This window comes from Carassius auratus, chromosome 44 (genome assembly GCF_003368295.1).
Source record: "Carassius auratus strain Wakin chromosome 44, ASM336829v1, whole genome shotgun sequence".
Classification (NCBI taxonomy): Eukaryota; Metazoa; Chordata; class Actinopteri; order Cypriniformes; family Cyprinidae; genus Carassius; species Carassius auratus.
The window spans coordinates 7,642,669-7,661,509 of NC_039286.1; the positions used below are offsets into that span (position 1 = coordinate 7,642,669).

The following is an 18,841-nucleotide window of genomic DNA, read 5'->3' on the forward strand; positions in this document are numbered from 1 at the left end:
GTATTAGTTTAGATTATCAGTCAGTCCTCACATGCACACTGCATGTGCAAGACAACACTGAACTTTTTGACAAATGTACAGTTGTGCCTTACTGTTTTCTCCCTCTCTCTCTCTCTCTCTCTCCAAAAATGATTTCTCTCCCCAAAACCTTTCCTCACTCCAATTTTTTTTTCTACCAAATACTTTTTTTCTCTCTGCATGGAATTTTGCCATTTTTTTTAGGTACAACAAAAGAAAAAAAAAGATGGCTAGTTAACAATTTAGCATGCAACAGATTCTGCAATAATTAAGCATGAAAGCTAATTTATTTTACACTCCTGTTCCTCATGTACATACTGTGTATTATAGTAATTACAATAACTATGTAATAACTAGGTACTAACCCTGAACCGACCCCTAAACCTAACCCTACCCCATTGTAGTTACCTTGTGTTACCAGAACTGTCTTAGATAAATACACTGTAAGTACACTATAAGTACATGTTAGTACACGTACTGTAAAATAAAGTGCAACCGAAAACATGATAACACAAATCTTATGACAAACATGATCTGTCGCGTTTGGCTTGCTTAGTTGGGGACACGACTGATTTCACATGCACTATTGAAAGAGAGTTGAAAAGGATGATGACTGATATCACAGAATCATCAACGAACTGGCTTTGGCTGGAAAAATGCCTCTGTTACTGCCCTCTTGCATTATTGACAAACTACTACTATGACCAAATTTTTGTCCGAAGAACCAACAATAAACACTGTCAGATGTAAACAATTAAATTATTTATTCTCAAAGTTTTAATCTAACCTCAAAAACACACAAAAAGCACCTTGTTAATAATAATAGTTATCAAGTTGTTTGCCCTGAATGTTTACAGGTTCCATCATTTTTGTGAATGCATGTGTATGAATATGAATGTGCTGTTTGACAAAACACAACATAAAACATGGCACCATAACACATATCTGAGATCCATGTTTGTCTGTAACACCAAATTAACAGTTTCTCAACTTATTTTGCCTTTATACTCCTGTTACACATCAATGCTAATTCATTTCATCATTTATCATCTACTAACCTTTGTTGTGATGCGGAGTGATTTTGTTTCGGTAAAGGCCTACGCTAAAATGCATCCCATTTCATTTCTTGTTTATTCACAAGACTCACTCATTACCAATCAGTGTCTTAAATTTCTCACAGTCAAGTAGCATGTAGGATAAATTTGCCTTTTTTTTTTTGTACATCACTCATGTTAAGGTGTGTAGTCCGTGCCCAGGTGAGGGCTGGATGAGCCGGACAGGACTCCCGGTAGGGAACGTGTGCTAATGGGGCAGTAGCTGGGTTCGGAGCTACGTCTGGGGAAGAGCTGGGACACAGGCCTCCCCTGTACAGATCTGCCAGGAGGAAGGCGCAGCACAGGTGACTTTTTAGGGGATTTTGGGTGCTTGTAGAGAAAGACATTGTAGTGCAGTGGCGGGCTTGTCTCGGGGAGCATTTTCGCCTCTTTGGGGAGAAGCAACTCTAAGTCGATGGTCACACCACCCTGGACACACACATACACACAAACACACAAAGGCACAGTGCACAAGCATAACGACACAAACAGGAATAATAATAAAAAAAATTTAGAAGCACATACAACACAGATTGACAAACCCATTCATAAATAAAAGGCAAGAACTTATAAATAATTCAACATATAAATTGCATGAATTGTTGATAACGTCTCCATTCAGTACCAGAAAATTATTTAGATTAAGAGTGAACAGAGAAAACTATTAGGTCTTTTTTTTTACATTGTCGAATGATTTGAGGGTTGACGCTAACCCGGCACAAACCATGAGCGGTGAATGAGGTGAGCATGAGCAAGTAATCGGCTTGTAGGAGTTGATCTCTTATTATCAAGTATGTAAGCTGGAGTAAACAAAGGATTGTACTTCACTTGCACTCTGTATTAAACAGAGGCCAAGGTTAATCTTATCAAAGCCTTTGTAATACCTTATTTCCAGCTGTCAAATTTACTAGACTGAGTGCCTGCTAGTTCTGATCTGGTCTGCTTATAAATCCACTGGAAACATCTGGCATTACTACCAAATTAAACGTTAATGTCTAATTCTTACATCAGTAATTCAATTCTTAATAGATTAGATAAAAAAACTCAGTTTCTGCTCTTTGGATAGACTTTCAGAGGAAAGCAGCTTTTCAAACTTAAGGTGTTGCACTTAGGTGGGAAACTTCAGAACTACTGTAGCTTCATCACATTTTTAGCAGTTAATAGACAGGATTCTTATGCTAATTTACAAGTGAATCTATTGATGAGTGATGCAAGACTCAACAAGCAAGTAAGCACATTCAAAGGTTTGGGATCAGTAAGATAAGATTGGGACAAGTAAGCTATTGTAAAAAATATAAATAAAATTCATCATTTTGGAAAGAGGAAAATTGTTACTTATGAACATGTTCTACATCTAGTTATATGATATATTGATTTGTGTCCAATTTTTTTATTTCCCTTTGCCAACTCACAACCAGAATGGACAGCAAAAAATATTAATGTTTTGTCTAAATTATGCAAACCCAAATATGTAAAGTCAACCTAGCCTTTCAAGAAATGTCCTGTGTGGTTAGCAGTATCCGAGGAACGCTAAAGCCATGCACAGAAGCGAAGCAAAAGAGTGAGGAGGAGCAGTGAAAGAGTTAACAGGAGTCAAAACAGGAGCATGGAGTTCAGGAATACTCAATCACGTACCGGTAAAATGTTTTATTCCAAACAAACTGCCTTTATTTATTCCCATTTGAAAAAGAAAAAAAAAAAATTCAATACACCAAAATAATTTGAAATCAATTTGTTTCAAAACACAATGAGCATTAAAATTATGATACGGCAAATAAATATTAATCTAAGCAGTATTTGTACATATACATATTTAGATGTATGCACTGACTAAGTTTTACACAGTCTAAATAGCTACGTTATTTCCCCACAGACGTTTTCTTGTGTACCAAAGAACACCAATGCATGCAGGACAGACAGGAGTTCAGAGATGACAACGGTGAGGACTAAAGGTCAAAGGTTGAAAACCTGGAGGCTAAACCTTTGGGTCATGGGTGAAGTGTTTTACAGCATAGCATGAACACAGCATAAAAAAGCTTGACATGACAGAATGCAGTGTGACATCAGCAGTGACAGCAAGCAAGGACAAGGTGAATGCACCAACACCAAATTGCTGATATGGTACTCTCCACTGTATGATGACAGAGTACAAGCAAAAGTTAGCATGCTAGTTCAGTGCTTTGTTTGTTTTGAAGCCCACATTTAGCCATCCGGGGGAGAGTGCAAGGAAGAGTGCCATGCCAAGAGTGCTTAGTCCACTAATTAGGGAATTGTAGTCATTTAAAGGTGTCAAAAATGTGTCTTGCTACAGTCACAGAACTAGCCTGTGGCAAAGGGTGTTACTACACGTTGTTCTGCAGTGAGTTTACCTCCTCTGCACTGTCTTCTGTTGCAGCCTTGTCGTCTTCCAGTTTTGGCATGAGTGAGTTCTGGTTCTTCAAAGACTCGTCCTCTTTAGGGGGACATTTGCATGGCTCTTCTTTGCAAGTGCAATCCTGTGGAGTAACACACACACATACACACAAGATGACAATGAAGGGAAAAAAGTGACAAAATGTTCCACTCCAGCTTTTTACACCTGGCATTAAGATCTCAAATGTGTCTCCGGTGACCACTTCCAATACAATCACACAGAACTATCAGTGCATAACAGTCATATGGACTGTTTCTGATATCTGTAGTGCTTTTTGGAGCTTGACAGCCCCCTAATGACCAAGTTTTCAAAAGTTTCAGCAGTTTTTTTCTATTTAGCAAGAGACATCAACACACTATAAGCACAGAGGTTACACAAACTGGATATTATGGCACTAACAGTAAGCCTTGCTTATTCATAAGTATTCATAACGATACTTGTTAAAATAGTGTTTGCAACACAGTGTTTACTGCTGTGATCCTGTCTTATTTACTAATGCTAGGCATTACAAATCACTTAAAAGCAAAGCTTGTTTAAGAACAACTTGATACATAGTGATATCCCTTTTGAAAGCAAAAAGGCAGTGATTGTACATGCCATGGAGAGGATAGAAAAGAAGACTATTCATGCTGTTGAAATCAGACGTGTAAATACTTATTCTCAAGAGAGAGAAGATGAAAAATGTCAAATAAAATCTCCCCAGAGGCAAAAAAACAAGTCAACAACTCACAAATAAACACAGTCAACTGGGGATATATTGAAAAGCTCTTTCGTTTCTGATCTGTCATCAGTCATCCCTCATTTCTTGCCTCATCTCAGAGCGTCTTGCTCTGTTTCTCCTCCCTGTTGCACAGTGAAGCTGTCAAACTCTTTTAATCATAAAAGAGTCTCTTCCACTATGAGATCACTTGGGGAATGGAACGGTGGAGTTGAATGATGTGAAGAAATTTCATTTGTGCAGGCAATGCAACCCCCACATAATCAAAAGGTTTTAGTTTCACCTCAGAATAATCAAATGGCCTAAACCAGAGTGCTGGAGAACAGGATCTGACAAGTTCAAGGTTCACCAGGTTCTGCAGGGTTTATAGCAGTAAGACCGCTGTTTGGTCTTTCATTAAAAATGAACTCTACTCTGAAAGATGGGAGCACAGAGAAAGACTCTTTTCCCAGATGTTTCCCTTGTTTCATCCATCTGTTCATTTACTGTCTAAGTCTTGATAATGTTTTATGTTTGCATTAATTACTTTGAATATACCTCACAATGTTAAGTTTCAGGAATCAAGTTCTCACAGTAAAGTCACAATAGCAACTGTGGTGAGGAAGCGTTTATTTTAAACCACTAAATCTATTATTGCTTCTCTACATCATTTCTTAGGAAGTAAAGGCTTAAGATGGATTTCAACTATGAGAGTGGTGATAGTTGTGAGTGATAATGAAGCTACAGGATTAAAGCGTTTTATTTGAATCAGCGGGGTATCAAAGCGTACTGGGAGGCGGTCAGTTTGAGACGTCTTACCTCGCTGCAGGGATCCTCTTTGGGTTTATATTCCCACGTGTATCTGCTCATGGTTTTCTAAGGAGTGGGGTGGCAGGAGAGGATTACTCTACTGATACACTTCTGACAGTTTGTCATCATCACTCTTAATTAATCAACACCTCAGCCTCAGCAGATATTCCATTAAATTCACTATTCCCCAAGATCAATTAGGATTAAAACCGTTTGACAAACATTGCATTGACTGCCTAACCTCTACACAACTGCTAATATGATCAGTATGTTCGGAAACATATGACAATGCAGTTTCCACATTGCTTCACACAGCCAGTAGTCCTTTACATGAACTCAGGTGGCACATACGAGTCAATGACAACAGGTAATGGAAAGATGGGGGGAAGAAGAGCATGGTTTTTATAATGCTCGTCTTAATGATGAAGAATGGAAAGAAAGTGAAAGATAATAAGCATACAGCCTGAATGGAAGGAGAGAGAGAGCACTTTATCCTTCCATTACTCATGCACAGGAAAACAGATGGGAAGAGAGGAGAGGAAAAGTTACCTGACACATAAGGTTATCATAGCAAGCCAAAGCACGGGCATAGGGGAGGTTAGTCGGGGTGTCACAGAGTTTCCTTACATTTGCCTGAGAGCCCTCTGCGACAGTGGACAGCGAGAAGTTATCGATGTGCTGCTCCGACTTAGGACGAAACTTACTGAAAGACAAAGGAAATAAGTAATATAACAAAATATAATGACATTTGTATTTGACTAATTATCAGTGTTCTTTGTGTCACATGATCCTTCAGTAAAGGATGATAGAAATAGAAAGTGGCTCGGACATTTCTGCTGTATTTAACACAGTGGATCAGTCCTGATGGGCAGTTGAAACTCAAACATGAACAATTTCCACTGTTGTCATTTTGACTTCATTACTATACTCCCTTCCCTTTATCTCTTCCAGTTTTCTCCTTTCTGTTCCACTCCTCTGCTCTCAAACTTACCCTTTTCTTGGCCTGTGTTTAAATGCCTTTGGCTGCTTAGTATATAGGTCACTCTTGTGTTGCACTGCCAGACTGGTGATATCATTGTTTTCAAAGTCCATGTTAACACTTTTTATTGTCCTCCAGCCTGTATGTGCTCCATCAAGCAAAATACAAAAAGTTAAATCTAAAACTAGGGCTCTCAGAAGTGTGTTTACATGCACGTTTCACCTGTGCTTGCGAAGTCGTCTGTTTTCAGTCTTTAGCACGTGCATCCTCTTGGAGAAAACGACTATAACCATGAAGAGGAGTAACAACATGACAGCAGCTCCACCCACCGCTATACACATCACTTGGAAATCAGAAATGACCGACTCGCACCTTGAACCTTTGTTCCAGATATACTCCTGAATGTTACACCTACAAACAACAGAGAGAGGTGTTAGAAAAGAGGCAGTTGAGCAAACATACAAACTGGTATATATAATAATTCACTTCTGTGATATTTCATATGTCATGTTGTATAAGCATGATTTAGGACAATGCAGGCTATGAACACAGAAGGAAGTGTGTTGTACGGCCTGTTGACACATTTATCATTACTATGATTTGACTGCAAGGTTATTCCTACAGCTGCATGACTGGACATATGGCCCTGTCAAGGACATGTACTTTATCTGTGCAGGTCCCACAGAGAATAAAGCACCCGAGCTGTGCTCAGTTCACAGCTTCCAAAATAGATTTACAAATTCTCTCATTTACCAGTATTTTCATAGTGTCTGAGGTGCTCATTATCCTATTGAAGTATTATGTAGTGCATATTAGCCTATAGGTCAATAAAAAAAAATAATACTGAGTGATTTACATTTTAGAAATAATATTTCTAATTACATTTTTGTCGGAATGTTTTGTTTGGATGTAAGGGTGCATCAAGAGTAGAGTCATCTACTCAAACACAAAGCTTATCACATCACATCATCTTGCATTGAAGCTTCAAAAACAAGATTCTTAAAACTCCAATATTATGGCTCAAAGCACCAGATTTAAGCAGGGTCTTTAGCTCTTAAACTGAAAAACACTCATTCTCAGATCTGGGCTCTGACCCAAATCCCTTTGAAGAAATGTTTAATAAGTGTCTGCACTGGTCTCTGAGTAGAGTTGTGGCAGTAGTGGATGCTGGTTTAGAGTGATATGCCACCAAACCACGATGACCACATGAGTGTGGTACTGAAATAACAGCAGTTGACTGTGAGACAAATGCAAGCCAAACATATGGCCCTGTCAAGGACATGTACTTTATCTGTGCAGGTCCCACAGAGAATAAAGCACCCGAGCTGTGCTCAGTTCACAGCTTCCAAAATAGATTTACAAATTCTCTCATTTACCAGTATTTTCATAGTGTCTGAGGTGCTCATTATCCTATTGAAGTATTATGTAGTGCATATTAGCCTATAGGTCAATAAAAAAAAATAATACTGAGTGATTTACATTTTAGAAATAATATTTCTAATTACATTTTTGTCGGAAGAGCAAAAACTGTAGTTTAAAATGAAGCCAAATCAAATACCAATAAACTAATGGACACGCCGTATGATGCTGGTCAAACACAAACCACAAACATATACTTACACTCTGCAGCATATGGGTACATTTTGTAATGAGTGAAAGGCCAATCAATACTGCAGGAAATCATTGCTTAGTGTGCATGTAGGCTGTGTTTACTATTAAGCCTAAAAATATCAATTTGAACTTAGTTTTCTACTAATTCTACTAACTACCCATCCATTTAGTGTAACCATCAGCTGCGCTACACATTTAGCAAATGCACCTCCCCACAGACCATATGTTCATCTAATAGTTCACTTTTTATGTGCTCTACAAATGGAAAACTGGTCTTTTCTAATAGCACTGACCCATTAATGTAGACAGCACCCGGTCATGCCTCTCAGTGATCGACAAGTTAACCCTGTGGCATGTGCAAAGTCCAGCGCCTGACTGAAAGTTACTAGTGCATACCGAAATATGGCTGGACTAAATGTGGTTTTGCTTAAAAATTTAATAAATAAAACAGACCAGTTAATTAATATAAATGAATAAAATTAATTAGTTAATTTTTATATAAATATAATTAATATAAAATATTAATTCTAATTATTTACCTACATATTAACAAATTATTGTATCTATTTTACATATTTTTCCTTAGTTTATATTGTTATAATAAATCAGTACACTTGTAAAGTGCATTATTTTTTAAATGCCTAATTATCCATTTTACTCTATTATTTTACTGATATTAAAATAAATAGAAATATTTGACTACAGTAAAGTCTCAAACTTTTCTCTGCGATAATGAACACCGTTCAGTTACAATAAGGCAGGGAAGCAAGGGTCTGTGCTGATTTAATTCTGACTTTAAAGCTGTGGATGTAAGGGTGCATCAAGAGTAGAGTCATCTACTCAAACACAAAGCTTATCACATCACATCATCTTGCATTGAAGCTTCAAAAACAAGATTCTTAAAACTCCAATATTATGGCTCAAAGCACCAGATTTAAGCAGGGTCTTTAGCTCTTAAACTGAAATACACTCATTCTCAGATCTGGGCTCTGACCCAAATCCCTTTGAAGAAATGTTTAATAAGTGTCTGCACTGGTCTCTGAGTAGAGTTGTGGCAGTAGTGGATGCTGGTTTAGAGTGATATGCCACCAAACCACGATGACCACATGAGTGTGGTACTGAAATAACAGCAGTTGACTGTGAGACAAATGCTAAACATGTACAGTATACTGGATGATCTCAAGAATGAGGAATTACCAAACAATTGGATTTTGAAGGACATTGATGGCAAAAACTGGATCATTCTGTTCTGCTCAACCACAAAACACATACTAGACCAATCATGTTTAAGGCAAGATCTAATGATCATTGATATTTCTAACAGATGGAGGGGAAAATAATAAACTGAATAAGTGCGCTGTTGGCATAATTTTGTCACAAAACATTTCTCCAAACTACAACAAGGCGCCATCATGTTCTTGTAGCAGCAAATAACACATGGCTTAAGAACTTAAGAACTTTCTTTTAAAATTGTTTGTATATATATCTTATTTGTTTTATATATAGTAGAGTGTTACATTGGGCATTTAAATAAAGGCCATAAAGCTTTCCTAAACCCTGTGGCAACTGCTGCACAGTGTAAAAAATGCTTCCATGACATGGTTAGCCCAGTCCCACATGTGTTTGCATGAGTTTGGCCCTGTTTCAAGATCATTGAGGCTCAATGTGGTCTTCAACTGAGACTCAATCCATCTTCAATCCCAACATTTGATTCTGGGAACATTTTAGAGACCAGCACTAAGCTTCTCTTGAAAATGTAAATCATAATCCCACACCATGAACAGATGCACGAACATGACCGAAGGATTGAGTTTCATCTTCAAACTCATTATGAATGTTTGATCAGATGCCACCAATGCTAGCAGAAACATCAGGGTGGTCTTTTGCGCATTCGTTTCGCTATGTAAATACAGCCCAAACACACAAACCAACAGATATGAACGAAAAATGTTAAATATTAAGTTTCTGTACTGTATAACTTGTGTTCTTTCATTAATCTGTATATCTTGTTTAGTGTGTTTTTTAGAAGACTTGGCTACTCAGGCCAATTAGAGACAATCACTTACATTTTTCCATTAAACACATGTGATTAATTAAAACTGAACATAAATTATAAAACCACCCAAGATCACTTAAAACAATATTCAGCACTAATGAATAGTTTTACCAGAATAATGCATTGTAGTGGCAACCATCAAAATTACAAAAAGTTGCAAAACAGCTGAAATCGAGTGACTCGGCCAGTCTGATACGACCTGAAGTCGAAACAAAAGATTCCCAAAATGTTTTAAGCATTTCAAAAGCATTCATTATTAATTCAGTTATGTTTCCACAACACAAAAACCTCAATTAAGTTTGTTTAAAATAAGACATTCCTTTCATGGAAAAGTTTTCTTCAATTTAAATAAGATGTTGATTGCATTATGATTGTTTACACCTATTCACACCAAGGAGGATAACTGTAAAGTTTTAATAATCGTTCTAATTCTAAAAGATCAGGGAAGTCCACACCACAATTATAAGGAAAACACAATATCATAAGAATCATTTTCAGAGCATTTGTTTCCAGTCAGTTAGAATCCACCCAAAATGAATGAGGTCAAGCGTTTAATGCCGCAGAACAGAAGACATAACACTTACAAAAACAGAAGAGTGTTGTGAATTGTTGAGGATGCTTACTTAATATAGTTTTGGTGTGAATGGGCCTTACCACATGAATGTGTGCATCTTACCGGCAAAAAGCACCAATACTGTCCACCACATAACACTGTCCTCCATTGAAGCAGTAACTAGGGAAGATGTCGCATGACGAGATACATGTGCCATTGTAACGCACAAAACCATAGAGACAACCGGAGGTGAGCACGTCCGATGCTCCAGCTGAAGATTCTCCAGATCCATCATCAAGGGTAATAACTCTAGCGTTGGAGGGAACTGTGCTGGCTATGAGAGGAACGTTTTCATCTTCCATGTCAGGTGGCAATGGTTGGCTCTCCTCTAGATAAACTTCAGTGGGTGAATAGTCAGGTGATAGATAATCATAAAAACTACCCTGGAGCTCCTGAACCCAAGCAGGAGGATCAAGAACACTCTGTTGGTAAGAAGGATTGTAAAAATTCACCGTGATAACTTCTTCTGGTTGGGAAGGGGTGGACTCAGGAGAAGGACTAGTGACCGGATCTATAAATGTCCCATCCGCTTGTAGTCTCTCGCTTTTCCAGCGTGGAGCACTGTCCTCAGTTCTCTCCTCGTTAAAGTCTAGCTGGGACAGGCCACGTGTCCGGGGTTCAGCCAGCGTGGGCAGCCGGGCAGCCATGCCATCTATCATCAAATCAATAACGTGTTCCCTTTCAAAACTGCTGTCCCTCACAGCACTGGATGAGGTTTCTCCAAGGCTGCCGGACTCTTCTCCAGCTCGTGGTTTCTGAGAGTGAACGTGGGTCCTGGTGATAGGAAGTGCAAGCTTAAGCCCATTCCCATTCAGGTCTGAGGAGTTAGTCCCAGTAGAGTTGGAGATAAAGGAACTGCCTGGAAAACAAACAATCAAATTATGAGAATTATAAAAAAAAGTTAGTCACAAGCTTACAATTTAGCAACTTCACAGTCATGCAGACAGAGAACAAAAGACAAGATGTATACTCTGCATCACACACAAACCAGGACAAATCTGCTTAATTATACACTGCAGTGCGCGAGGCCCCAGATTTCTTTCCAAAGCTGCTTGTGTTAGCTGGATTAGCAGCTCTGGTTTACTAATGTAAATTACTGAGCCTGAGCGAGAATTGGGATTCAGATAAGGATTAAGGGCTGTAGGTTGAGTCTTGCATTGGTCAGTCTGGATGGATAAGATTTAATGCACAATGATAAACACACAACAGGGAATTCCTCTTCAGCACTGGAAAATCTCACTGACCTAACTGATTGGTCTTTACTGATGCTCTAATGCAATCCACCTCAAATACAAACACACTTGACAAATAAATGTCAATTCTGTTTGATCATATGAATTAAGACCATTACAAAAAGCAGACCTGAGGAATACTTCGTCAAATTTCACTGTTTGACTTTTAGCAATCTACTTTACGTTTTTGACTGACAGTGTGAAATTCCATTTCCATGGTCATTCTTGGTTTAATTCCTCTTCATTGTCAGTTAAATCCAAGTCACACATGAACCCCTAACAGACACTCACTCATTCTCTCACACACACACACACCGTTGCCAAGAAGCAATGTAAAGGGGTTGCCATTTTGGAACATCTCAAAAGCCATGTAAAACAGAGACTCTTCTGTCCTCTCTACTTGATTCGCTTCCTCTCTGTCTCCCATTGATTTATTCACACAATCCCCCAGGGAGGCTAACAGAGCTGGCGGCATGTGCATAAATTAATTCTCACACACCTCATGTGATGTTCAAGTATTCTATTTAATTATCACCTATAGGTTCCCACCAGCACATAGTTTGATGTCAATGCAAGAGTTGGATCCTTTTACTTTTATTTGGAAATATTTAACAGCTCAAAGCTGGACTGATGCCCGGATGAAACACAGTCACCCCTCAAAGACAGAGCAGGGGAGAGGATACAAGAGGAAAACTGTTGTTTTGATTTGCGTAACTCCTTGCCAAAGGGTCAGCAGATAGAAAAGAGAGAGGTTGGGGGAAAGAGTGTTGTTGAAAGAGAAATAACACAAAACACTTGCTATAATAGACTGAAGATGGTAAAATGTGACAGTGAGAGTGTGTTTCTCTTTCCTCTCATTTGAAGACCAGTGCCAAAGCCTTTGACAAGAATTTCTGTCCCTTATTTAGTAAGCATGTCAAGACTGCAAGAGCAAGTGGGATAGGGAGGGAAAAGGGGGGGGGGGGGGTAAGATGATCGAGAGCAAGAAAGAAACGGGGAAGAGAACTATTTTCTCATGACCTCACCAGTGAGACATTTACATTTGTAAAAGTGTCTGCCATCTTCATTCTCTCACTGTGCTCATGGCCTCTATTTACCATTAATATCACATAAACTCAGAAACAGAATACTAATAAATGATGATGAGACAAGACCAAAAATCAAACTTTATTGCTATAGTACTGTAAAAGCAAAACTGTACTTTCTCTCTTCACCTTCGTTTAAAAACCGCACATGTTCTTCCTCTGTCCAATTGACATTGTTTTTTTGCTTATGTAACACTCTTGAGGAGGAAAAAAAAGACGTTGCAGGGCTTCGAAAATTGCAAATGCCAACTTCTCTTCTCTTTTCTCATCCCTCCTAATATCTTTTTCTCCCTGATCTCTGATGAGCCAAACAGACCTGTAATCTGAGAGTATTTGAGGTAACATGTCAAGATGCTCCATGAAAAAAGTCCATGTACATGGAAAATGCATTAACAGTAGAATTACAATGGCACAAATGGTTTTAAATGTGGAAATATAGAGAGAACAAAAAAAATATTTAGAAGCATATTTAAATGGTTTAGTTTTCTAGTTGTCCACAAAATGAAAGTTAAAGCCCAAGACAGTCCAAAACAACAATGGACCTCATTGCCTTTCTTTGTGTGCAGAAAAGGCATTTTAAATATTATTTTGTATTTAAAAGAAAATTTTGTGGGAACAATTCTTTTTCACCAAAAATTGGTAGTTCAAACCCTAATTAAAATAGCCAAAAAGTCAGCATGAAAAGACAATACTCTATTTCCAAACACATTATTGACCTTTTTGTGAACAAGTCATCCATCACAGTTTCAATTTACTGTAATTTACTGTTTTTCTTTCTTTCTTTCTTTCTTTGACCTTGGCATTTTTAATCAAAATCGATTTTCGCCAGATTTCAGAAATGACTTCTCTTTGGTGATGTACGCAGAACTTTTCCATTCATTTAGTCTGCTTAAACCCCAGTATTTCTTACAGTTCGCACATTCTAATCTGCTTGCATCCAATCAACAACCAATGGATAAAAGACCAGGTCTACATGTTTTTCTATTTTGATAATCCATTTCGGATGTACACTACAATGCACAAGAAAAGATCTGTCACTATTTCTTTAGTTATTTATATGAAGTCTATACTCTTTATGTAAGAGACAACTTAACATTTAATTCTCCTCACCTTAATTTCAAATCTGATAACTTGGTGTCCTAAAGGCAAGTGTCATCCTAAACTTTGCTGAATAAAATCCACACTGCCACGATGCCACCCATGTGCTTAGTTATAAATAGCTGTGATGCTGCTTGGGTAGGGAGCTGGCATGGATGTCCTTGGCATCAAGGACGGGTGTAGATTCACAGGAGTTTCAGTGCAAGACAAACAGACCTATAGAGATGCCAGACCTGTGGGATTAAAAATGCCATCCCAACCTGTGCTACTGTTGTACAGTCTGTCCCATTAGTAATAACGCCAGCCAAATTAAATATTCGGGCCAAAAACTGCACTCAATGTGTTGAGATAATGCACCATATAAATGTTAGTTTGGGCATAAACATGCACCAGTAACGAGCATTTGTGCAGATTACAGAAGATCAGTTATTGTTTTTTTAATTAATGATAATCAAAGAAAGCTAGAGTTTTTTTCAAGTCTTATTTTGCCCCACTTTGTAAGATACAAACCCATACACTGTCAGAGGACCAGTGTACGTACAGAGGAGGTATGCCAGGAAAGAACATTTCAATAATATATAGTCCAAAAATGTGTACTGTAGAAGGTAAAGATACATCTTTTATCAGATCTATCAAAAAAAAGGAGCTTGAGCATTTAAAGTGACACTTGACATATATGCAGTAGCTTACAAAAAACAGAAAGTTAACATTATTGGTGTGGATGCTAATTTCATACTGATCATATTTTACATTAGTGATTAAGCATTAAGATTAATTAATGAATTATTTTAATAAATAATTGTTTTAGTTATTCATAACATTCTAAATATTTTCTAATTGACTAAAATAATAATTTTAAATTGTATTAAACTATAAAATTTTAGTATTACACATTATGGCAACACTTTACTATAAGGTTCCATTTGTGAACTATATTTAATGCATTAACTAACATTAGCAATGAGCAATACATTCGTTACAGTATTTATTCATCTTTGTTAACTTTAGTTGATAAAAAGTACAGCTGTTCATTGTTAGTCCATGTTAGCTCAGGTCCATTAAATAGCATTAATAGATACAACTTTTGATTTGAATAATGTATAAGTAAATGTTCGAAGCAACATTAAGTCCAATTAATAAATGCTTTAGAAATATTTTTCACTGTTAGATTATGTTAACTCATATAGTTAACTATTGTTAACAAATTGAACCTTATTGTCAAGTGTTACCAATAAAATACATATAAAACATTTCACAAATAGATTCACATTTATTTGGACATGCACTTTAAACTAACAAATGTTCAAAATAATGCTGGCAGAGATGAAAGACAAAAGAAAACTGATGATTTCTAGAATTAGATCTTAATCAGGTTAATGCATCCACATTGCTGATTGATAATCAAAACATGGTCAATGTCTGTGCACCACACAGAGTGTTTGGAAGAGATCGGTCCCCTCGTCCAACACAGCATTCATCACAGTCACTGAGTTTAACAAGTGCAAAACTGGATCAATGACATGATTCATTCAACTGTAATGCTTTACTGCACAGATGCTGAAGATCAGCAAGTGTCCAACAGGTTGTGTAGTTCCATAAGTTTCCAACAGTGTAGGCAGCTCTAGTGTCAGCGTCTGATATTATAAACACAGTTGGCCCTCACTGGGAAGGCTAGGCGGGCGCTAACACTAGCTCGTTGATGCTAATGCTCATTGACAGTCTCTGCTGTTATGAGACCGCAGTGGCAGATGGCTCTCTTGTGCCAAGCATGGAAAGAATGTAAGCAAGTTTAGCGAAAAAAAAAGTGCACAAAAAAAATTATCTGAGATTGAAAATAAGTTCAGTTTTATAAAGTTTCGTTCATTATTATTGAAACAAATGTAATTCCATAGAGTAATGTCATTGCATGGTTCAAAGACTAAATATGTGGAAAAAAAATTCTCTCTCTCTCTCTCACTCTCTTAAGGATGAGGAAGTAAGTGCTTAATCTTGGCAAAAACAACAAAGAAGAGTAAAAGCCTTTTGTCACAGCATGTCCATTAATTTCAACTAGGCATTAGCAATACATGTTCTGTTATACTAATGATTGTCCCTAGTTTAACATAACCTCAATAGAAACACAAAATATTTACAGAAGGTGGCACTATAGCTATAGCTGACAATAAAACACATTTAGCCTAATGAATAACTATGAAAAGTGATTTGACTGAGCTATCCAAGTTGACTTCAATTTAAAATGGTGGGAAATTGCTTAAAAGAATCATGACATTCAATAGGAATATTGAGGGCAGGATGTTTTATACAAAGAGAACTGATGGACTGTAAAAAGAGCCATCTTTGACAAGTGGTCAGAGGTGAGAAATATACAAGAAAGTTTTTTCTTTAATAATGTGCGCTGATTAATTGTTCTTCTTAAGGAAGATGTGCCACAGTAAGAGTGTTTTTGAATGTGCTGACTTTAAAGAAGTGGTCGACTAATATTGTCATACTGTCTTGTCTGACATTTGGCACTTTTATTTTGACAGTGCCAAGATGTAAAATTCTTTATTTGTGAAAATACGATTCCCACTGAGCACAAACTTGCTATATTAGTGAATGCACTGTTGGTTACAGTGTTTACTTCCTTTTAATTCATGTTTTAGCTACTTTATCTGGGAGAAGTATTATAATGAGATTACAGAATCAACTTGATAATTTTTTTTTTATTTTTTTACCAAATAGCAAGTTTAAATTTGTATTATATTAATCCATTTCACAATTAATTGTATTGTTTTTTAAATATGTTTTTTGCAGCATCTTTTAATTAAATGGTGTAATAGTATATTTATCTGCCACCTTAATATCAGCATCAGCCATAAAAAAAAATCTATATCATCAAAAAAAATCAACATTTGCCAGGAAGTGTGTTAATCAATAATTCCAGCAACATGTCAGAGCAACTGCACCATTTACAACACATCCCCACATACAGTCACCATTCATTCACGTCTAACAAAGAATTGAATTAGAATGACAACAGATCAGCATAACTGAACAGAGCCCTGGACTGACTGCTACAGCTACAAAAGCAAATTAGAGACAAGAGCAGCTGGATTTCTTAAATGGCTTGATTATAATAAAAGGTTTGAATTGATTTTTATAAGGCCATGAGTGCCTAAGTAAATTTTATCATCAGAGCATGCTTACTTAAAATCCTGTTTTGATGAAAGAGGCATGTCTCTGAAGAGACAGTGATGCGATAATACACCGATTTTGGGAAGTTGGCCAAGAGGTCAGAGGATCAGCTAAGTGCAACCATTTAAAGCTCCTTATGCAAATGATACTTTCCTACTTTACTTAGACTTTAGAGAGTGAGGCCGAGGCAACTGTTGTGTGATCCAGGTCAACCACACCAACATGACAATTTGGTTCTCATGCAGCAAAGCCTATCGACCTATTCTTTGGGTGTCGCTCAGCAACAATTTAAGGAACAAATATTTGTCAGTGGGTAAAGGGTCAACTCCCATTCTATATATTTGTGCATTTGGTAAACATAAACTTATATTTAGAAATGAAGCATCAAATACAGCTGTAATTAAGAGACGATATATATATATATATCTATATCTATATCTATATCTATAGATATATCTATTATATATATATATATATATATATATATATATATATATATATATATATATATATATATATATATATATAGATATATCTATTATATATATATATATATATATATATATATATATATATAATATATATATCTATAGATATATATATATCTATTATATATATATATATATATATATATATATATATATATATAGATAGATAGATAGATAGATATATATAGATATAGATTATATATATATCTATATCTATATATATGATATATATATATATATAGATATATATATAACGGTTTTATATGCCAGTATATTGCCAGTTATATAGTCTAATATAAATAATACGTTTTATACATAACGAATACAATCGCGTAAATGAATAAGATGAATAACTAGAGGAATTATTAAATGAAATTTAGATATTTATAAAAATTGCAATAAGGTAAACAAAAAGATAAAAGATACGAGGCTGCGATTAGGTCCGAGTGAATCGATAAAGTTTATTACATTTTTGATTCAAATTTGCAGTTTCTGTTATTTATCTTAAAAAGCTCTAACAGGAACAAACTAAAGGTCCCTGTTAAAGGCAGGCATTTAGAAATATTGTATAATAACAACTCAAATATATACTCACCATTAACACACAAAGAAGCGAAGTGAAGCAGCAGGACGCTGGACAGCACCACTGACTCCCAGCCTGCTGAACACAACCTGTGCCTGGACTTCATTCTCACACAGACGGGCTTCCAAAACACTTCTGCTGAACCAGGTGGATCTTCGATTTAACATATAGTCATACGGGAGATATTTCGGAGAATCTGAGCAATTATCCTAGACATAAATCTACTTCGATTGAAAGAGTTACGAACCGCGATGCTTCATGCTCAACTTCAGATGTTGTCATCACTTGTTATTCCTCTTTGGTTGAGATTCAGTCCACCCTTAGCGTCGCTAGGGACCCGTCATTTCTTATCCTACTCCAACAAGATGCCAAGTCTCATTGGTAATGAGAGCCAGTATCAGGCGTCCACTAAGAAAGCGCTGCCACTGTCTACAGTAGGTTAATTCCAGCGGACGAGTGTTTTGTGTCAGTCGAACTCTCTCTCGGTTGATGTGAAGAATCTGCTCATGCGCCTCATTACTAACACAATTTGTGTCGTGTGAGAGAATCACTAAAATGTCCCCAATATGTCCCCACTTGCTGTTCCCAAATGCATTGAAGTTAACTTATATATATCAAATACTGTCATATAAATTGTTTCATTATAAATAATTTAACTGACCTCTTTGAATAAAGGTAGCCTACAAAACTGATGCAGGCGGTTCCCCCGAACAAAGCGTCTGAAACTGGGTCACCCATAGACGACTGTCCAAACATGTAGAGGGGAGGCTCCTCAACTACATAATAACAAAAATCACAGCGATCTGTGGAAATTATCCTTGGTCAAAGATGACAATTTTGTATTTGTATTTTTTTTTTTTAAATCAATATTAGTAGTATTATGTAGAATC

The 18,841-nt window shown here is 36.7% G+C and overlaps 1 protein-coding gene across 6 annotated transcripts; it reads right to left on the bottom strand.

Annotated features, from left to right (window-relative positions):
* Nucleotides 1–444: 444 nt before the first annotated feature.
* LOC113062330 (uncharacterized) lies at nt 445–18,738 on the bottom strand. 6 transcript variants are annotated; one of them, XM_026232107.1, is made up of 7 exons: nt 17,964–18,736; nt 10,355–11,150; nt 6,234–6,422; nt 5,660–5,735; nt 5,042–5,098; nt 3,482–3,607; nt 445–1,541 (listed from the first exon to the last, which is right to left on the bottom strand). In XM_026232107.1, the coding sequence occupies exons 1-7, from the start codon at nt 18,055–18,057 to the stop codon at nt 1,251–1,253; spliced, it is 1,629 nt and encodes a 542-aa protein (XP_026087892.1). In that variant the 5' UTR covers nt 18,058–18,736; the 3' UTR covers nt 445–1,250. The 6 variants fall into 6 exon arrangements, with proteins under 6 accessions (XP_026087892.1, XP_026087893.1, XP_026087894.1 ...); XM_026232108.1 differs by lacking the exon at nt 5,042–5,098; XM_026232109.1 differs by lacking the exon at nt 3,482–3,607.
* Nucleotides 18,739–18,841: the final 103 nt, after the last annotated feature.

Coding starts and splice junctions, on each gene's coding strand:
- LOC113062330 (XM_026232107.1), bottom strand. CDS start 18,057: ATGAAGTCCAGGCACAGGTTGTGTTCAGCAGGCTGGGAGTCAGTGGTG. Junction 6,423..10,354: donor AGTATTGGTGCTTTTTGCCG/GTAAGATGCACA, acceptor TGTTGTTTGTAG/GTGTAACATTCAGGAGTATA. Junction 5,099..5,659: donor CAGAGGGCTCTCAGGCAAAT/GTAAGGAAACTC, acceptor CCCACTCCTTAG/AAAACCATGAGCAGATACAC.